The following is a 20,992-nucleotide window of genomic DNA, read 5'->3' as shown; positions in this document are numbered from 1 at the left end:
CACCAGGTGAGAAGGCAGACGGCCGAGTTTAACTCAATGTTTACCTGGAGCAGACGACAGGAGATCTAGAATCGTGGCAGCTTCAAGTAGCCCCCAGCAAATGAGTAATCACGGTGTTGGACATCTGTTGCCAGTACACATCATCGATCTACCGTTGATATGGAAATTTTACCTATATTTTGATATCTTCGCGGAATTTCTCAGATAAACATCATTTGGACATCAACTGGACTTTCACACATAAACAACATTTTACCTACAGCAATGGATACACTGAGATCATATTTTAACAAATTTAAGAAGTTTCCAAGTGTTTCTTCATCAAGTGGTTCAATGGATTTGAAGTCATCAGAAAAACTTATAAGGCAAGGAAGTCTTGGAAGAATGACAAAAACTCCAAGGTTCAGATTTAGTTCTGAACATAAAACACATGCCCAAGATGAAAATACAACAGTCAATGGGAAAGCTAAATTATTTAATACAGAGACGGAGGCTGTCATGTTAGAGAAAGGTAGAGTATCAAGTTTAAAGAGGATTTATGAGAAAAGGGACAAACCACGAGAAAAAACACCACCCCCAGCTAAGCCTCCAAGAAAAGATCAGATTTTTAAAGTAGAGTTTGAGAAAACCAATGGACAAGACCTTGGAATTATTCTAGATGCTGGAGATATTCAGGAGTTAAATGGAAGTGTGAATACTTCAGATAAAAATGGTTTTCAACGGACAGAAAGTCGATTAAAGAGTGACAGTTACGTGGGATGTGTGAAGGAGGGCATCACTTTATATAGGCAAAACGTGAATGTGGTAAAAGTAGTTTTAATTAAAGATGGAAGCCTAGCTCAGAAAAATGGCTTGATACAGGTCAATGATGAAATCCTGGCAGTGAATGAATGGCCTTTGGAAAAGGAAACAATTAATAGCGCAAGGTGAGATAAAGCATTGCCTTCTGGCTCCATGTTAGCCAGCTGTATAACCCACCACACTAATTATCAAACCCAGTAATCTCTAGTGTAACACTACCACACCAGCAAGTGTTCAGAACATATACTACCATACCAGTGTCTTTGATTGACACCCAATAATTAACTGAGGTAGGTCAGACAAAAATACAATTTATATGTAGCTTGCATGGCCTTGACCTTGTATCCCTAATACACTTTCAATGTTAAGCAATAATTTTTAGCTAGGTGTTGTTTTATTTAAGTACAGGATGGCCAAAAAAGCTTTTTGTAAAAGTTTCACATTATGGTAATAGATATTTAAAACACATGATATGTACATGTACTGCATCGTTAATATAAGGATTAGCTATCAAACATGACAGCCCCAGAAATGTAGTTTTATTACAACTGACACAAATTTATTATTGTATTAATACTATAAAAGCAATGAATTTGAATAAGGAGTCATAAACTGAACTTTTTATATCATTTCTAAGACATCAGCAAATCAGCATCTGTTTAAATGTGAAATTTGGTCTTTTTGCTGTTGTGCTAAATCACTTACAACATCAACTTATAACATTCATAGTTTTCCTGTGAAGAAGTCAAACTGTTTTGAGAAAACTGAAGTTTTATTTATATGGATACTTTTTTGAAATGCATGTACCATCTGACCTATAGAACCTCATAAAAATGAAAACAGATAATTGCTGTAGAGACCTGCAGATGTCTGAGTGTTTTATGATGGTGGGTGGGATAGGGGGTGACGGCCATCTTCTGTGCAGTATGTTTAGATTGCTGAATAGGTTAAGTGGGAAAGGGGGTGGGGCATTACAGGGAGCCAACATTGGTGCCACTCTGATATCCCAAGTAATTGCAGTCATAGGCAATAGGTGTGTTCATGATGATAAAAACTATTTGTTGTTTTCAAAATGAATCCATATCTAGTGTCCCAGCAAGTGTGTGTCTGGTGCACCAATCAATGTGTGTCTGGTGTCCCTGATGGTGTGTATCCCTGTCAGTGTGTATCTTGTAAGTGTGTATCTGAGGTTGTGTATCTGGTGCCCCTATCTGTGTAGTGTGTATGTGTATCTGATGTCCCTGTGTGTATCAATGTCCCTGTCAGGGTGTATCTGATGTCCCTGTCAGTGTGTATCTGGTGCCCCTATCAGTGTGTATCTGATGTCCCTGTCAGTGTGTATCTGGTGCCCCTATCAGTGTGTATCTGATGTCCCTGTCAGTGTGTATCTGATGTCCCTATTAGTGTGTATCTAATGTCCCTGTCAGTGTATCTGATGTCCCTGTCAGGGTGTATCTGATGTCCCAATCAGTGTGTATCTGGTGCCCCTATCAGTGTGTATCTGGTGCCCCTGCCAATGTGTATATGATATCCCTGTCAGTGTGTATCTGATGTCCCTGTCAGGGTGTATCTGATGTCCCTGTCAGTGTCTGATGTCCCTGTCAGTGTGTATCTGATGTCCCTGTCAGTGTCTGATGTCCCTGTCAGTGTGTATCTGATGTCCCTGTCAGGGTGTATCTGATGTCCCTGTCAGTGTCTGATGTCCCTGTCAGTGTGTATCTGATGTCCCTGTGTATCTGATGTCCCTGTCAGTGTCTGATGTCCCTGTCAGTGTCTGATGTCCCTGTCAGTGTCTGATGTCCCTGTCAGTGTCTGATGTCCCTGTCAGGGTGTATCTGATGTCCCTGTCAGTGTCTGATGTCCCTGTCAGTGTGTATCTGATGTCCCTATCAGTGTGTATCTGATTTTCCATTCAGTTTGTATCTGGTTCTCCGTCAGTGTGTATTGGGTTTCCCTGTTGGTTTGTATCCCCCCTGTAATTCAGTGCCCCTGTTAGTGTGACTCTGAATGCTCATATGCTGCTCATGTAATTCTGTGTTTACTATCTGTAATTATGAATCTGGTGCCCGGGGTGCCATCACAGTATAACTTGCTCTGATCAGTCATCAGATTCCAGCTGTGGTGAAATATCAAATCAGTCATTCAGAATTAAACAGGTCACTGATGCTGGCAGAAATACATGCATCAATTCTCATTTTGACAGGAGAAAGAATGATACATGGGCAGGTTTATGGCCATTCAGATTACCCTCTAGATGGTTAAACAAACCTGACCCTTTGAACTGGTGCAGTAATCTTGTTTTTATGTATGAATTGGCTACTAAGGTCAATATATAACTGTTTTATGTGTCTGACCAAAGTCAGTTCTAAAACTGTAATGTAGTGAGGGGCAGATGGTGTAGTTCACTTTTGTGGTTTGAAAATTTTGCTGTCATCCATATATGCAGAACTGAAATTTAGATGAGAAGTAAGTTATTGTTTTGTATCTTAAATATTAAGATTTTGATAATGCCTCATGTGGCCCGATCAGAGTTTTTGGCCTCTTTCTGTCCCATCTGATAGCTAGTCAATTTTTCTTCCTTGTAGCATCTGTTCCTAGCTGTATAGTTTACAAAATATTATAAACTACACTACATATATCTAACACAAATACATACAATATATCTGATACACACATTTGTATCTGATCTAATGTTGTAAAATATCTGATACAAACTACATGGTATCTGATACAAAGATATAAACTACACTACATGGTATCTGATACAAACTACACTACAGGTTATCTGATACAAACTACACTACAGGATATCTGATATAAACTACACTACAGGGTATCTGATACAAACTACAGGATATCTGATACAAACTACACTACAGGTTATCTGATACAAACTACACTACAGGGTTTCTGATACAAACTACACTACAGGATATCTGATATAAACTACACTACAGGGTTTCTGATACAAACTACACTACAGGATAGCTGATACAAAGATATAAACTACACTACAGGGTATCTGATACAAACTACACTATAGGATATTTGATACAAACTACACTACAGGTTATCTGATACAAACTACACTACAGGATATCTGATACAAACTACACTACAGGTTATCTGATAAAAACTACACTACAGGATATCTGATATAAACTACACTACAGGGTATCTGATACAAACTACACTACAGGATATTTGATACAAACTACACTACAGGTTATCTGATACAAACTACACTACAGGATATCTGATACAAACTACACTACAGGATATCTGATATAAACTACACTACAGGGTAGCTGATACAAAGATATAAACTACACTACAGGTTATCTGATACAAACTACACTACAGGTTATCTGATACAAACTACACTACAGGATATCTGATATAAACTACACTACAGGGTTTCTGATAAAAACTACACTACAGGATAGCTGATACAAAGATATAAACTACACTACAGGGTATCTGATACAAACTACACTACAGGATATTTGATACAAACTACACTACAGGTTATCTGATACAAACTACACTACAGGATATCTGATACAAACTACACTACAGGATATCATATAAACTACAGGGTAGCTGATACAAAGATATAAACTACACTACAGGTTATCTGATACAAACTACACTACAGGGTATCTGATACAAACTACAGGGTATCTGATACAAACTACACTACATATGGTATCCCACTACAGGAAGTCTTCTGCAAGATACAAGACATTTGATATTGTTTATTGACCTAGATCTTGTGATGTTATCCTCATCAACACCTCCTTGGTGTACAACTTGTTCCATAACCTGCTTGACCTGCGGATAAGGTCTTTGGTTCAGGCCAGTAAAACAAGCTGCCTTAACAAGGTTCTCAACCTGGTTTCTATTCAAGCTGTCAAAAGAAAATTATTTTCTAAATGTGTTTTTGCATATCTGAATATGCCTTGTAAATTCTGATTTGTTTGTCGGCACATGACATGACATTGTTTCCTGTTTTGGGATGTCTAAATATTTCCATGAAGATGTTAAGATAAATATGAATATGTCATTGTGAGAGCACTATTAGCAATAGTTATGTTACTTGTATCATTTAAGCAAGTCAGTTAAAAACAGGCAAGCAAAGTCAAATCTCATGAGCATCAGGTAGTTTATGAATAAGTCAGTTGCTACGATAAAATCTAACTGCTGTCTAACCCAAAACGTGATTTGTTGATAAAATATGCTAATTAAAATAATCACATTACAGGTTATTGAGCATTTTCTGATGGTTTGGTCGTAAAATGATGACTGTTAAATTGGTATATTTAGCTTGTCATGTATTCTCAATATCATGTAACCATATTTTAATTCACAGTAAAAAAAAAAAAGACTTTTGATCAAAAATGTAATAGTTAGATGGGACAGCCGTTTGATAGATGCAAAGTCACTGTGTGTTGGTGGCATTAACAGTCTGCCAAATGCGGCTTCCAAGGGACTTAGTCAGGAGTGTTTACAGGCAGACACACTCAGGAGAACACCCCATCAAAGAGATACATAAATGAGTTCGGCTTATCCTGAAATATGATGAATGAAGTTGTAGGGTTTGTAAAGTACTTTAGAGATAGTCCAGAATGGGAGATCATTGAACCCAATTGTAATCCTATCCCCTAGCTGATGTTTGCTGTATAGGAACATGTTCATGGAGAAACTGAACATTGTCCAAAAATCAGGAACATAGTGGATGTCAGCAAATGTTGACTTTTGATGTTCATGTTCTATTTGATAATTAATGTTGTGTTTAGCATGAAATGATCGACAATAGTAGAGATAAAAATGTGAATTTTGATGTCTTTGTGTGGTACATCAAATATTTCAAAGGTATCATTGTACACTTTCAATTGTACAAACAGATAAGAAAAGGAACATCTTTGTTTACATTGGTTGGTACATAATGATATAAAAGAAAAATCTATCGACCTCACAGCTGCTTTTGTTTGTCTCTGTACCTGGCCAAAAACTACCCTAGTACTACAGAAGCACTCTGCACTCTGCTGCTATAAGAAGGTTACCAAGTTCAGCAAACCGTTTCAAAAGAAAACATAAAATGCTTTTTGGCATTTTACATCTAGTTTAGATTAATGGTCTTGGGTCAGACTTGTCTCTTGTTGGCCAATATAGAATAACCATGTCAAAGTTTAAACGTAATATTGCATATGTGTTGCAGAGTCCAGACTTTATATACTTGAACCGGTTATATTTATGACACTTCTGCCATCACTAACACAGTTACCCCATTATCCAGCCATCATCTTCCACTGCCAATTCTGTTCCCCAATATCTAGCACTGCCAGTCGTGTTTACTTAACATATCAAATCATCTTCTCAAGCTTTCGAAGGAAATTAACAATATTCACTTCAATGGATTTTAAAAGGATGTAGCATGGCCCTATAGTCTTTTCTTTAATGCATAAAGTCAAATAAGCATATTTGTGATGAAAGTACAATTTCTTTTGTTTTGATATTGATTAACAATATTTTCATCATGTTTAGCAAAATCTGTGACCTCTGCAATGCTTAAAATAGGTCAAGGTCAATCATTGAAGAAATTTAAAGTGTTTTACTCCAATTAAGTACTGGTTTAGTTGTTGTGACTCGTTAACATCTCTGTTGACAAGCAGCGAAGGACTGCAACCTTCTAGTACAAACACTTTGTTGAAAACTAGAATTTTGCTTAATTGATTAATTTTGAAACTTGCTTAATTGATAAATTTTGTTAAGATCAGCAAGAAAACCATCAATCTGAGGAACTGCTCTATGACCAGTATCAATAAATCTACATCAGTAGTTCTCTATGGTATCTAATTATATATGGCTGGATATATATTTATAGACGTATCATGAATTACTGACAGGAATTGTTAGCTTTTAAATCTGTTGAAACAAAAACAATTGATTTTCTTTTTTATCAAGTCTTTTTAGACATGAAAAAGTATCAGTCAAAAAACTCTTTTATTGGTTCGTTTATTTACATAAAATTATTGATATTGAGTAAAATGTTGAAGTAAATTTCTGTACAATCTAACAAGCCATTGGAAGCTGGTTGATTTGTGAGATATAAAGAAACTCTGATATCTGTGATAGGTCTGATGTTTACCATGTCATCTTCCTTGAGGTTAGATACTCAAAGAGATTGGTCTTCTGATAAGCAAGGTAAGATACACAAACTTATGCCCTATCTTTTAAGTGTAGGAAATGGAGTACTACTTTTTCAGGTTAATAAATTAAAGATCGGATGTGTATTTTTAAACCTGTCATGGTATCGGTGTGACCCCAGTGTAGCTATAAAGACGTTGATTAATGTGTTGGTAGGAAGCTGTTTTAAGATGGGTTTTTTCTGACCCTGGCAAAAGAACATTTTCTTTTTTTTGTGTGGATGAATCTTGATGGATGAGTGGCGGAAGAAGTTATATTCCAACTGTGTTCAGTTTTGGCAAATATTGTGACTTGGCTCCTGAGTTTAAGAATTGATGAAGTGGCTGTTCTCTCTCGTTGGATATAATTAGATTTTATGGATGACTGACTGCAGATATATTTAACCAATATGGATCTTCCTAAGTAAGTAATACACACACAATTGTTCTTATTACAAGGTAATCAGATATCTTTCCTCTGGCTATACTGCATATTTGAATGTTTGATTTGAATTATCCAGTCACTTCAAATTTAGTCATCACACCAAAAAGACATTAGGGAGATATTTTTTTGGAAGTTTCCTTAAATTTTCACCATAGATTACAGCCATGTGATTGATGTGACTGGTTTAAAGCTATCTGATATAAATGAGAGTTGTAATTCACGTTCTCTATGATACACTACAGTACATATATTGTAGTGTGTTGTAGAGGATTGAAATTACAAGTCTGAATTAGACTGTGGATTAAGGGTTCAGCAGTTTTCTGTGAATCTGATGGTAGATGGAGTCTTCATTGCTAAAATGGTGTTAGGGCAGAGCATTCTGCTCTGAATCAGGTAACTTGTGTAAAAGTTTCCTAATAAACAGATTTGTGAAATATGTTTTACTAATATTAAGTGGTAACTCTATGAATATATGGCAGAGTTAGATACTATAGAATTTGAATATATGGAAGATTTCTTATCCAGAATCAAAATGTCGAGTAAAAAAAGTCTCTTTGCTAAAGCTTTTCATTTTTAAAAGGGATTTTGTCAAGGCAAAATAGTTTTTGAATTCATGATACTCATAATGGCTTTGCAGTATAGGAATAAAAAAATGTCTTAATTGAATCATAAATTTCCTTAATTTGCCCCAGTCAATAAAAAATAATCTTGAATTTCCTTGATATTTTAAGTTCTGCTGATAACTTACAAAAATAAAACTTTGCACGTAAGATTAGAATTCATATTAGTGATAATAAAACTTAACACATGACCTGCAGTATGGGTATATAAATTTGTGAAGATTTACACTGAAAAAAATAGCATCTGTATGTTTTAGTGTGTTGTTATAACTGTTTAAGTAGATATCTAGTTAGCTATCGATGAGGGAATCAGGAAGGAGAGGAAGGGAGGTGGTGAGGAAGAGACGAGAATTAAGAAAAGAAGAGAAGGGAGTGAGGGAGAGAGGAAGGGGAAGGAGGGAAGAAGGGAATGGAAGGAAAAGAATGGAGGGGAAGGGAAAGAGAAAAGGGAAGGGAGAGAAAGAGGGAGGGAAAGGGAGGTGGTGAGGAAGAGATAAAATTCAGAAAAGAAGAGAAGAAGGAAGTGAGGGAGAGAGGAAGGGGAAGAAGAAAATCGAAGGAAAAGAAGAAGGGAGGGGAAGGGAAAGAGAAAAGGGGAGGGAGAGAAAGAGGGAGGGAAAGGGAGGTAGAGAGAAAAGGGAAGGAGAGAAGAAGGGATGGGGAAGGAGAGGAAGGGAGATGGAAAGAAAGGGGAAGGAGAGAGGATGGGGAGGGAGGGAAGAAGTGAGGGAGAAGGAAAGAAAGGGAGAGATAGAGGAAAAAGAAGGATGGATTAACACACATAACATGTTACTTAGACAATCCTATATAACATGTCATTATTGCAAAAATGATGCCTGTGTAGGAGGCTGAAACCAAGCTTGAAGAGGAATTGTTTGATTCCTAGCCAATTGTACTCTAAGTATATCTAGGTTTTAGTCGAGCTTGAATTTACATAGTAACCCGTCTCAAAACAAATCCTAACAAACTTGTCAGTAAAGACAGGATCACAATACACTGGTAGTGGTTAGAATTGGAAGGTAAATCACAATCATTGCCAGAAGGCCTTTTGTAAAAATTTAAAAGTTCTGAAATTAGTACACTTTAAGTATATCTATTTCATGACAGTGTTTGTAATTAAAATTACTTCATACTTTATTGATTTCTACTTCACATTTAATTTAATGAAAGAGACAATTTATGACATATTTTTGTGAATTTGTTAGATATTCAGCTTGCGTAACTAATAAAAATGATTTAATCACATACTAATTCTTGGTGTATCCAGTGGACCTAAAAATGTGTGGGTTTATTACATCCATCTGGTGTTTCAAAACTTTTAGATATACTTTTTAACTTAACACAAATCTGCTTTATAACTAGTGCTTCAGTAACTCTATAGTGAGTGATCTACAGAAATTAATCCAATGTACAGAAGATTTCCATTTTGCACTATAATTATGTATTAATCAAACTTCAAAAAGATTTTATCACTATCATGAAAGTTTTAATGGAATATGGAAAAGATTGTGAAAATAGAATATTATGTCATGAAATTTTGTAGATATTGCTCATATTTAATTTTGGTTGATGATGTATATTTTCAGAGTTGTCAAGGCATCAATCTCACAACAGGTGCTTTAGTAAACAGGATGAATTAGGCCTAGATATCGCTATCCTCTTTCTATCTTTGCAACCTGGGGTTAGCTAATATATGTAGGCTTTCTGGGAGAGGCCCATCAAGGTTTCAGTGTTTAATGCCACCAGTAATGGCTTATGCTGTTTTTGTATACTGTTCAACTTCACTTACAAACAAAAAAAGAAAAAAACATGAAATTCCTTTTTGTGGTACATTAAATTCAAATACCATGTTTTCACACAAAAGAGTCAAATTTTCACCACAGAATTTAAGGCACAACTTCCCATGTTGAATATTTGTCGAAATTCAGGAAGAAATGGATGTGAATACATTACATTTATTCAACTTTATATTCAGAAGTTGAACATATTAAACAGGTTTTGCTGTATTGTCCTCACTCTTTCTGGACTCTAAACAATCAAAAAATGGTTTGAATTCATCTTATTTTTTTCAAACAATTTTAAATATTGATTGAGAAAAAGACCAACCAGCTGTAAAATTATTTAATATGTGATGTATCACAGGTGTACTTTTCAAGCCAATGTGTATAGGTAAAGATGCCATTGAAGAAACAAATTTTCAGAGTAAATCCATAAGTCTCCTGTAATATTACCATCCCTAAATTGGCTATATCCTTTTGTTGGACAAAGCCATTATATAAGTGTGTTCACTTTAATGCGATTAAATACAAATCAATGTTATTGTATTCATGTAAACCAACTTTTATAGCTAAAGAGATTTGGAAGTAAAGCTATGACAAGTTTAACACTAGTTTATGATTATAGCTAAAGGGGTTTGGAAGTAAAGCTATGACAAGATTAACACTAGTTTAAGATTATAGCTAAAGGGGTTTGGAAGTAAAGCTATGACAAGATTAACACTAGGTTAAGGTTGTAGGTAAAGAGGTTTGGAAGTAAAGCTATGACAAGATTAACACTAGGTTAAGGTTGTAGGTAAAGAGGTTTGGAAGTAAAGCTATGACAAGATTAACACTAGGTTAAGGTTGTAGGTAAAGGGGTTTGGAAGTAAAGCTATGACAAGATTAACACTAGGTTAAGGTTGTAGGTAAAGGGGTTTGGAAGTAAAGCTATGACAAGATTAACACTAGGTTAAGGTTGTAGGTAAAGAGGTTTGAAAGTAAAGCTATGAAAACTTAACACTAGTTTATGATTATAGCTAAAGGGGTTTGGAAGTAAAGCTATGACAAGTTAATCACTAGTTTATGATTATAGCTAAAGGGGTTTGGAAGTAAAGCTATGACAAGATTAACACTAGGTTAAGGTTGTAGGTAAAGAGGTTTGGAAGTAAAGCTATGACAAGATTAACACTAGGTTAAGGTTGTAGGTTAAGGTTGTAGGGGTTTGCTATGACAAGATTAACACTAGGTTAAGGTTGTAGGTAAAGGGGTTTGGAAGTAAAGCTATGACAAGATTAACACTAGGTTAAGGTTGTAGGTAAAGGGGTTTGGAAGTAAAGCTATGACAAGATTAACACTAGGTTAAGGTTGTAGGTAAAGAGGTTTGAAAGTAAAGCTATGAAAACTTAACACTAGTTTATGATTATAGCTAAAGGGGTTTGGAAGTAAAGCTATGACAAGTTTAACACTAGTTTATGATTATAGCTAAAGGGGTTTGGAAGTAAAGCTATGACAAGTGAAACACTAGTTTATGGTTATAGCTAAAGGGATTTTGAAGTAAAGCTATGACAAGTGAAACACTAGTTTATGATTATAGCTAAAGGGGTTTTGAAGTAAAGCTATGAAAAGTTAAACACTAGTTTACAATTTTCGCAAAAGGTTGAAAAGTAAAGCTATGGCAATCAAAGCACTAGTTTTCAGTTATAGCTTACGAGGTTTAAAAGCCATCACAATGTAAGCAGATTTAATCTATGTACACATGAGGTTAGTAACAGCTTTGACAGTTGAGTTTCTAAAATATGGTACATTTTGATTTTATATCTTTCTATTGTTGCCCCTCAAGGGCTCCTCACATCCTTTATCTTGGTTTATCTTTCGGTTTATCACTCTAGAAGTGCCTATTGGAGTCAAGTTGATAAAAACCGGTCTGCCACAATTTACACTAGTAAAAAGGCAGACAATATCCATGTTGAGCGGAAATTACCTTTTGTATGTAGGCCGTTGTGGGGTGCCTCAAGAAGTTGTAAAGCTATCTATTTTGTGCAAAAATCTTGCATCTTTAACTTTAAGTGCTCTAAAAATGTTTGTCTGATCTGTGATAGATCTATGATGCTGATTATTCTGCTGCGTGGCGATCCCACAGGTCTGTTGAAATAGTAAAGTTAAGAACTTTGGGCAACAGTGTCTTTAAATATCTTTTTAAATGACCTTTTATCTATTTGAATTTTCCTGTACATTTCTTCAAATGATATAGCTTATATAAAAAAGCTTTTAAGAGACTTACCCTGAACTTTTCATACTTTAATATGTTTTGTTAGTATTGCCTTGGCTTGTTCTCTGTTGTCAGTGTCTGCTGTATTCATTTTCTTTTAAATAATGTCTTCTTGTCGACTTAGATTCAAGATATTGTACCTATGGCATGCCAGAGTAAAAGGCTTTCTAGTTTGTTGAGATCAATGACCTTAATCCACTTTCATGATCACAAGGTCAAATGTGTTGAAATAACAACTCCTTCCAGTTCACCTAAACAGCCAAATCAGGATATTTAGCCTGTAGTAATCTGAGATCAAGGAGTTTCAGGTTTATTTCTGGATTATGACCTAGACTCACTTTCAAGGTCATATTGGTCAAATGCTTTTAAATCTTGGATGACTTTCAGTGTTTGTTTTTGTTCTATTTTATAGCCCAAAACAAACTTCTTTCTTTAAGTCAAACTGTGCTATTTTCTCAAAAAGAAGAGAAGATCAAGAATATTTGTTGAACATTAAAGAAAACATTATTGTATTTTCTCAGATCACTCTAAAATTCATGTAGAAAAAAAGCATTTGATCCAATTTCAAGTTCACAGGGATGAGATTTGTTTAAATTTTACAAAGACAGGTGAGCAATACAGGCCCAAGTGGCCTCTTAATTTTTGCCCTGCCATTCTATGGGTGAAAGGGGGAGAGGATGTAATTCCTATCCAATGGTGTCTCATTCCATTCCTAATTTAAATGTTTATATATCTTGAGAAACTCTCAACAAATTTATTAGTTCATATCTACCAAAGTATAACATCGTGCATGGTTGCCAGGTCAGTGAAAAATCAGGGTTTTTCATTATTCCATGAAAGTCAGGGAAAAGTTTGGGAAAAATTATTATCTTGGTTGAACATTTTACTGTGGTTAGAGCAGTCTTCTGATTTAGAGTTCCCAATGCCAATTTGAGTTTGATTCCAAAAATCCTTTTCATGATATGTCATTGTTTGCTCACCTGGCCCAAAGAATCATTTTATTTGGTTGGAAGGTTCCTTTGATGAAGCCCAACGTTTGGAAAAAAAATTAACTTTGACCCATATTCAAGGTCACAGAGGTCAAATGTGTTAAAACATTTAAATGACTTCTTCCAAAATACCAGAAGGCCTAGAATCATTATATATGGCTGGAAGGTTCGTTTGATGAAGCCAAACAAAGTTGCGAAAAGAAATGACCTTGACACATATTCAAGGTCACAAAGGTCAAATGTGTTAAAACCTTTTAAACGACTTCTTCCAAAATACCAGAAGGCCTAGAATCATTATATATGGCTGGAAGGTTCCTTTGATGAAGCCCAAGAAAGTTTGCAAAAGAAATTGACCTTGACCCATATCAGGTCACAGAGGTAAAAATGTGTTAAAACCTTTTAAATGAGAATCATAATATTAGGCTGCTTTGTTCCTCTTATGGTGTCCTACAAAGTTTGTTAAAAGGAATGACCTTGACCAATTTGCAAGGTCACAGGAATCAAATGTGTTAAAATGTTTAAACAATTTTTCCTGAAATATCAAAAAGCCTAGAATCATTATATTTGGCCAGTATTTCCTTTTATGAAGTCCAAGAAAGTAAAAGAAATGACCTTGACCCATAGTTAAGGTCACAGGGGTCAAATGTGTTAAATGTGGAACATATGCAGATATAGTAATGTTGGTCATAAAGATCCAGGTGAGTGATACAGGCCCTCTGGGCCTCTTGTTTTGTTTCTATAATATAGATGTATAGCAATTGAGATACACTGTTACTAAATCAATTTAAAATTTGGGTCCTGCTTCTGAGCAGTTGCTATGGGGTTGAAATGAATTACTAAATAAATCAAATAGATTAACTTGCCAGAAGAAACAAGGTTGGTTTTTGGTTTTATGATTAAGGTTTAAAAACTGGAAGACTGCAAAGGATTTGCGACCCTAGCCACTTGAGCAGCTTAAAGAAAAAGACTGTTGAAGTGTTGCGTAAGAAGTTAAGAGCTCTGACATATGTCATAATGATCATACCATTATCAATGTTTTATCAAATCACTGTGTAGAAGAAAGAGCTGAACAATTGCCTTGTGAACTAATGGATCATTTAATTGTCAGTTGCATTTCTTTGCCATGTAAAAAGCCCCTTTCATCCTGATAGCCCACCATAGAGGGTTGGGACAATGTGTGTGGAACCTGATCAGAGTGCTACATACATGATAAATTTGAGAAAAAAAATGACCCTACCTGACTTTCATTGAATGAGTTGTAAGTTTTTAAAAGATAGGTTGACTGGACGGCTGAAGGGGCATGTATGGTGTATGGAGGCCATTAAAATTGAATTATTTTGCTCAGTGAAAAATAACATTTGGTAGGTCAAAAGTTAGGGAATTTAATGTTGACTGCAGGTTGGAAACCCAGTCATATTCTACATCTGAGCAGTTCCTTGATTGCATAGAAGCAAGGCCATTCTTGTCTTACAGACATTTTCTAATTTACAGTATGACCTTCACACACCTGGACAAGACTGCACTTGACGTCTTTCCAACAACATAAAATATTATAAAAAGTAAATGTTCAGCAAATATGATTTTGTGCATCTGTATTTAATTGTGCAATGATGCTCATTATTCTTGTGGTGCTATTTTTTTTTACAGGAACAGGGATTGTTTTAACTTACATGTATCACAATTATATGGAGAGATATTTAGTTCATTTTCATACTGAATAGGATCTTTTATCCCCCATGTTTCCAAGAAGAAATGGGATATATTTTATACATCTTCCTCCAGCTTATGTTTAACTACTGATGTTGTTCATTAACATTTATGCATAATCAATCAGAGGCTTAATTTCTAGTAGGTCAAATGGTATCTCTTGGCAACTTTGCTAAATGTGAATGGATTTCTATCAAATCTGCATTGCTAGTATATCTTCCTATCCCTCAGCATGCTTGCTGAACTACCAACATCGTCTGTGTTTAATCCTGGTAAATAAGATCATCACTTCTGATTGTCCAGTCAGTTTTTGTGCAATAACTTCACTAATTGTAAATGGATTTCAAGGGAATTTGGTTTACAGAAGCATCCTACCATCCTTGCAACTCCTGAAACAAAATATAGTTGTCTTATTTTTTCTTTCAAGGTACACTTTTTCATGCCATTGTTTTAGCCTTTGAAAGAGTCAAAGACAGAAAACTTCAAAAAGAAAATTTTCAAAGAATTCATGGTTGTTGGAGGTTTCAAGTAATGTACAAAGTATCATGAATCAAATGACCTAGTTTGGCTCTGAGCTAAGTACTGCAGTGCTGTATCCCATAGCATTTCATGACATACAATAATAAAGCATGCATATACATGTAAAATTATGGTAAGAAGATCACTGCTTTTGACTTTACTTGACTTAGCACACCTGTATTTTATGAATGAAAATTGGACGGAAAGATTTTCATATTTTGACTTTTGACTTTACTTGACTTAGCACACCTGTATTTTATGAATGAAAATTGGACGGAAAGATTTTCATATGAATCCGTTATTTAAATATGTAATTATGAAGCTATTTTCTCATCAGGCTCATCTGCTGAAAACCTGAAAGTGGGTAATAGTCATTGTAAAACCCATAGATTAATCAATTAGTCATCTTCTTTATAATATGGGATTTATGAAAGGAATAAACACACAACAAACATAAAGTCAGGTTTGAATCAAAGATTTAAAATCTTTGCTGGATTTGATAAAACTATTGCCCTTGTAAAAATACATTACAAGTTGTACCTACAAGTTATATGTGTACAGAGAGGTCAGTTTATTCTATGGCCTGCACTAGGGTTTGAAATTGGGACTACTGGTTTACTGTTCAGACACTCAGCCAATATCTATAGCGGATTGGTATATATTTATCAGGGTTACATACTCCCTTCCAGGGATATTATTTCTGAGTCCCTACATAGGCATCAATGTAACAGTCAATCTATTCCATTGCCGCCACTAGGATTCAAACTCGGAACCTCTGGTGTACTAGTCCGTTGCTCAACACATTGAGCTAAAGAGAAGTTCTCTCTAGTTGACTGGTATATTGTGGCTAGAATTTTCAGGGTTACATATTTATATGAATTATTTAAATGATAACTGTATTTATATATATACTCTTTATTTTAAACAGAGTTACGGTTCTTTGTGGTCAATCTGATCCACCTCACTGTATTTGCAAATAAATAAACCCCAAACTTTTATGCTAAACTCTTATTTTAGAGGAGGGAGCTTATTTGACAATAAGTATGGTAAACAGTGTAGCATGGGTGTTTATATAAATCTAAGTACAAAATTAATGATACATGTAGCTAATACTGTGTACAGGGTATGCTTTTTGAAAGTTCAGTGAAACAGATTGATATCATGGACTTTGTGCTGAATAGCCTATGACTATAGACCGAAACCAGATATCAAAGAATTTCTGTGAAATTTATGAAGAATTTTGGTGAACAGATTTTGTGTGGAACAGCAAGAGAATTAGAAGCTGAAGGGAAAGAGTAGAAAGTTATTTCCTGACATGTGTAATTGGTATTTGTAGATGAACCAATGAACAGCATTAAATTTGCCTGTCTAGTTAATTGGAGGAGGTTGTATCCATTTCCTTTCAAAATTATGCATTTAGGGATAATTTGTCAATTAGCTGATATTTTGAAAGGTCATCCAGTAATTTCAACAGTAATCATCACCCCATTAAAGACCCATTACCTTGTTGTTATTATATTCTGAAAATGTTTGAAAAAAAATGAGTTGCTCTTGGTACATTACATATATGATTGCCAAGCTTATCTGTCAGTTTCATGGTGAATTTGGATGGTACTAAAGCATCAAATTAGCTCAAGTAACCTAGTAAAAATCTGACAGGGGCCTGAGAGTGTAGTCAGTTTATCTTGTCTATCGTTTGATGTCCAGCTTTTCTATGTTTTTAAAGAACTTCCCATCGCTCCAAAGCTTCATATTGGGGAAAGATAAGCCGCAATCTGATGTTTTTGTTGGCGTGTGTCTTCCCATCTGCTGGGGCCTTTTACTTTAGATTTTGGCATAACCAAAAGTTTTATACATATATACATTGATCAAGATACATGGGTATATAGAGTGCTAATGTGTCGTTATAAAGACTGTTAGAATTCCAGGCTGTCTTAGCTAGCAAGGAGAGAAAGCAGTTCATATGGATTAACATACATGGATCACCAGGAGATTTTAAAAACGTAGAATTCTTTTTGTGGAAAAGATTTTTTTTGTTGATACAATTTCTATTAACCTAGAGTGAAGATAAAATGCCCTGCCTAAATTCCCAAAACACATTGAGGAAATGCGTAGTAAGGCAAGCATGTGATAGAGATGGTTTCTAGTGATCATTTCTAAACATGGAAATGGTGATAGATGTCAAACATTTTGAGGATCAAGAAACATTCTGTGGATGAAATATTCCTTTGATTGAAAACTGATGAATAATGAGTTAGCTGAAGATGAAATAGTGATGACTGGAAATTGATCCAAATTGTGATTTGCTTAAGTGGACTTACTTCCAATGCCATAAAATGGAAAATTATCAGAATATTTACAACATTTTAAATGGAGGATTTCAGGAAATGTATTTAAGTATATATGATGGTATTGCTGATTCCATCATCTTTAGTTAAAAAATAATTGCAGTCTGTCACACTTTTTTTTTTAATTTCAAAAGTTTACTTTATACACTTCAGGAAGGCATAAAAAACAGCAAATATCTTTTTGATACTTGAAATAGGGTTCAAAATGTGACATGATTCTTATGCCAGAAATTGATGGTTGTATTTGAACTATAGCGTATATTCTTGAGACAATGGAAATGAACCTGGTGATGAACTAGAGGTCAAGAAGGTGTTAATGTCATTTATTGAATTTTAAGCTTCAGAAGAAATCTTACCGATGAATGACTTTTATAAGTCAATACCATGGACAGATGATGAATTATTACCTGATAGAGAACTTGTCTGATTCCTCATCTGATTCCCCTTACCTTATACACTGTCCATTATCATAAGTATAGGATTAGATCACTTCCACGGAGAGTATGACAATACCGGCTGTGCTGTCTGTATTTGTCTGGTAACAACAGATGTTTGTCTGGGCATCATTTATGAGGAAGATCATTAGTACAGTATAACATAGACATTCCTGCTGAATAATGGGATTTACAGTTTTATTCATGCTTAAAAAGAAATCTTCTGACATATTGATGTAAAAAGTCGTTGAAATGCAGACACTTTGATTTCCTGAAGAATCAATTAATCTAGTGTGCAACATATTGAATATTTGTCTGTTTTAACAAAAGGATAGTACGTTGTGAACCATATTGGATAATATGGACCAGGCATTCGAAGATCTGTGTTGTTATAATAAGAATATTTTGTGAACAATGACAAATTAAAAAGCAACAGCATTTTGATGATTGAAGATCTAGATTTTAACAAGAAGGATATTTGAAAGCAAATGATGTCGGATTACATGGATGAGTCATTTGAAGACCTTGGCTCGGTTTCTGATCCAGAGACACAAGAGTACAGGTTTGTTTGACCTTCAACTACTGTCTTACCACACAACCCCCTTCTCCACTCTACACTGATCCTCTTTTTATCCTGTATCAGAGACTTTATACAGGTCATTCCTACTCAGTGTGATGTACCGCCCAAGGAAACCAGGACTTGAATCAAGGCACTTAGACATTCTTTGAAATCCTTGACCTTTGAGGAGACCTTCAAGTGGCCTTAGATTCTTTAGGGGATTTATTTGTAAGGTCTAATTCCAGCTAGTGTTGAATGATTAGTCTTTAGTTTATTCCAGCATATAATAGATATACAATGTAAAACATATTTTGATTCAATGCATCCACTTTACCAGTATTGATATACAATGTAATGCAAATTTTGATTGAATGGTCCACTTTCCCGGTATTGATATACAATGTAACACAAATTTTGATTGAATCCATCCACTTTACCAGTAAAGATATACAATGTACCGGGTAAAACAAATTTTGATTGGATTGAATGTATCCACTTTACTGGTATAAATATACAATGCAATACAAATTTTGATTGAATGGTCCACTTTACCAGTATTGATATACAATGTAATACAAATTTTGATTGAATCCATCCACTTTACCAGTATTGATATACAATGTAACACAAATTTTGATTGAATCCATCCACTTTACCAGTATTGATATACAATGTAACACAAATTTTGATTGAATCCATCCACTTTACCAGTATTGATATACAATGTAACACAAATTTTGATTGAATCCATCCACTTTACCAGTAAAGATATACAATGTACCGGTTAAAACAAATTTTGATTGGATTGAATGTATCCACTTTACCAGCATTGATATACAATGTAATACAAATTTTGATTGAATCAATCCACTTTACCAGTATTGATATACAATGTAATACAAATTTTGATTGAATCCATCCACTTTACCAGTATTGATATACAATGTAATACAAATTTTGATTGAATCCATCCACTTTACCAGTATAGATATACAATGTAATACAAATTTTGATTGAATGAATCTACTTTACTGGTATTGATATACAATTTAATACAAATTTTGATTGAATGAATCCACTTTACTATATCCCTTTAAGTCCATAAGCGATGGTCTGGTAATTAACCCTTCATGTGTTAAAATTGTCGTGTCTTTCCATTAATTATATAGATTTTATAATTGGTATTCCATTGCCCTTAAATGTGCATTATTGAATTTGGAGACTGAGCCGAGTAGAAAAAAAATTGTTAACAGAAAGCCATATTTGACTGTTAACTATTAGTATTTATCAAAAAAAAAAAGGAAAAATCTTTACATCTTTAAATCAGAGGGTGGGTGCCTGTTAATACCTAGTTGTAAATGAATTAATTTTCTTTTTTGATATCATTGATTTTATGCTCCACAAAAACATGTTTTGTTTCACACTATCCCGTCACCACTATTCTGGTTGGCCCACTCTCCAGTCACCACAAATCTGGTTGGCCCACTCTTACCACTAATCTGGTTGGCCCACACTTCAGTTACCACTAATCTGGTTGGCCCACTCTTCAGTCACCACTAATCTAGTTGGCCCACACTCCAGTCACCACTAATCTTGTATTGTCACATTGCATCTCATCCTGTTCTATATCAATGTTATATCTTGAGAGCCTCACAACCAATTTGGTTCATATTTACCTCATAGTATCATAACATCAAGTTCTGCATCTGGTTTGCATAGGAAGAAGGGCATTAGTGTCTTCAGAAATTTTCTAGTTATTATCAGGCTTAAGACAAAGTTCAAGTGTACCTTGGATGAGTTTGTGTAGGCAAAGGTCAACAGTTTGTGTATGCAAAAGTCAACAGTTTGTGTAGGCAAAGGTCAACAGTTTGTGTAGACAAAGGTCAACAGTTTGTGTAGGCAAAGGTCAACAGTTTGTGTATGCAAAAGTCAACAGTTTGTGTAGGCAAAGGTCAACAGTTTGTGTAGGCAAAGGTCAACAGTTTGTGTAGACAAAGGTCAACTGTTACAGTACATGGGGTAATTTTTGTAGACAAGGTCAACTTCTGCAGTATCTTGGATGAGTTTGTGTAGAGAAAGGTCAACTGCTACAGCACTTTGAATGATTTTGTGTTTTAGGGTTTCATTCATCATTACTATTAAAAGAAATTTCTAAAACACAGATTCTCAGTTTGGGAACATTGATATATCTTAGACAATTTCAAGTTTGGACATGTGTATATATACATATATATGCTAATAGCTCACAATTTTAAGATGGCATATGCCGTAACTTATGTCTTTCTCTACCTCTCTCATCCCATACTGTTTCAAATCAATAGGTTGAAATGGGGGTATGTATTATAAACATTGTGTT

At 34.8% G+C, this 20,992-nt stretch overlaps 1 protein-coding gene across 1 annotated transcript in view; it reads left to right on the top strand.

Annotated features, from left to right (window-relative positions):
• The first annotated feature begins 264 nt into the window (after positions 1 to 264).
• The window catches only part of LOC132543314 (tyrosine-protein phosphatase non-receptor type 13-like), a 42,340-nt gene continuing 21,612 nt past the window's right edge, over positions 265 to 20,992 (top strand). The window contains exon 1 of the mRNA XM_060206803.1: positions 265 to 926. Within this exon, the coding sequence (XP_060062786.1) occupies positions 265 to 926 (662 nt within the window). The remainder of the gene's footprint in view (positions 927 to 20,992) is intronic.

Source organism: Ylistrum balloti, unplaced genomic scaffold, assembly GCF_031769215.1.
Source record: "Ylistrum balloti isolate Yb309-2 unplaced genomic scaffold, AGI_CSIRO_Ybal_v1 Utg369752, whole genome shotgun sequence".
NCBI classification, from domain to species: Eukaryota; Metazoa; Mollusca; class Bivalvia; order Pectinida; family Pectinidae; genus Ylistrum; species Ylistrum balloti.
This window is presented reverse-complemented; position numbering and strand designations above follow the sequence as displayed.